We start from the raw sequence: 204 nt of genomic DNA, 5'->3' as shown, positions 1-204 counted from the left end.
TTGTCGTTAGACAGACAGAAAAACTGACACTCCAGTGCTGACTTTTCTGCCGTCTCCTTCTTCAGTTTCTTCATGGTCAGGTCTGCAGTTTTGGAGCCTCTATTTTTCGGATAGTAGCAGTTATCAGCCTTGGGTATTTCACAAAACCGGGTGGCAGTCAGATCACCGCGGTACTCATACCATTGGGGGTCGCCCTTCTTCAGG

The 204-nt window shown here is 48.5% G+C and overlaps 1 protein-coding gene across 1 annotated transcript; it reads right to left on the bottom strand.

Annotated features, from left to right (window-relative positions):
• On the bottom strand, window positions 1-204 carry CSUI_009607 (uncharacterized protein; the record flags this gene model as incomplete). Its single annotated transcript, XM_068069720.1, has 1 exon — window positions 1-204. A coding segment is annotated over one exon (203 nt), but the record flags the coding sequence as incomplete, so codon positions are not given.

This window comes from Cystoisospora suis (assembly GCF_002600585.1).
Source record: "Cystoisospora suis strain Wien I chromosome Unknown contig_5812, whole genome shotgun sequence".
NCBI lineage: Eukaryota > Apicomplexa > Conoidasida > Eucoccidiorida > Sarcocystidae > Cystoisospora > Cystoisospora suis.
This window is presented reverse-complemented; position numbering and strand designations above follow the sequence as displayed.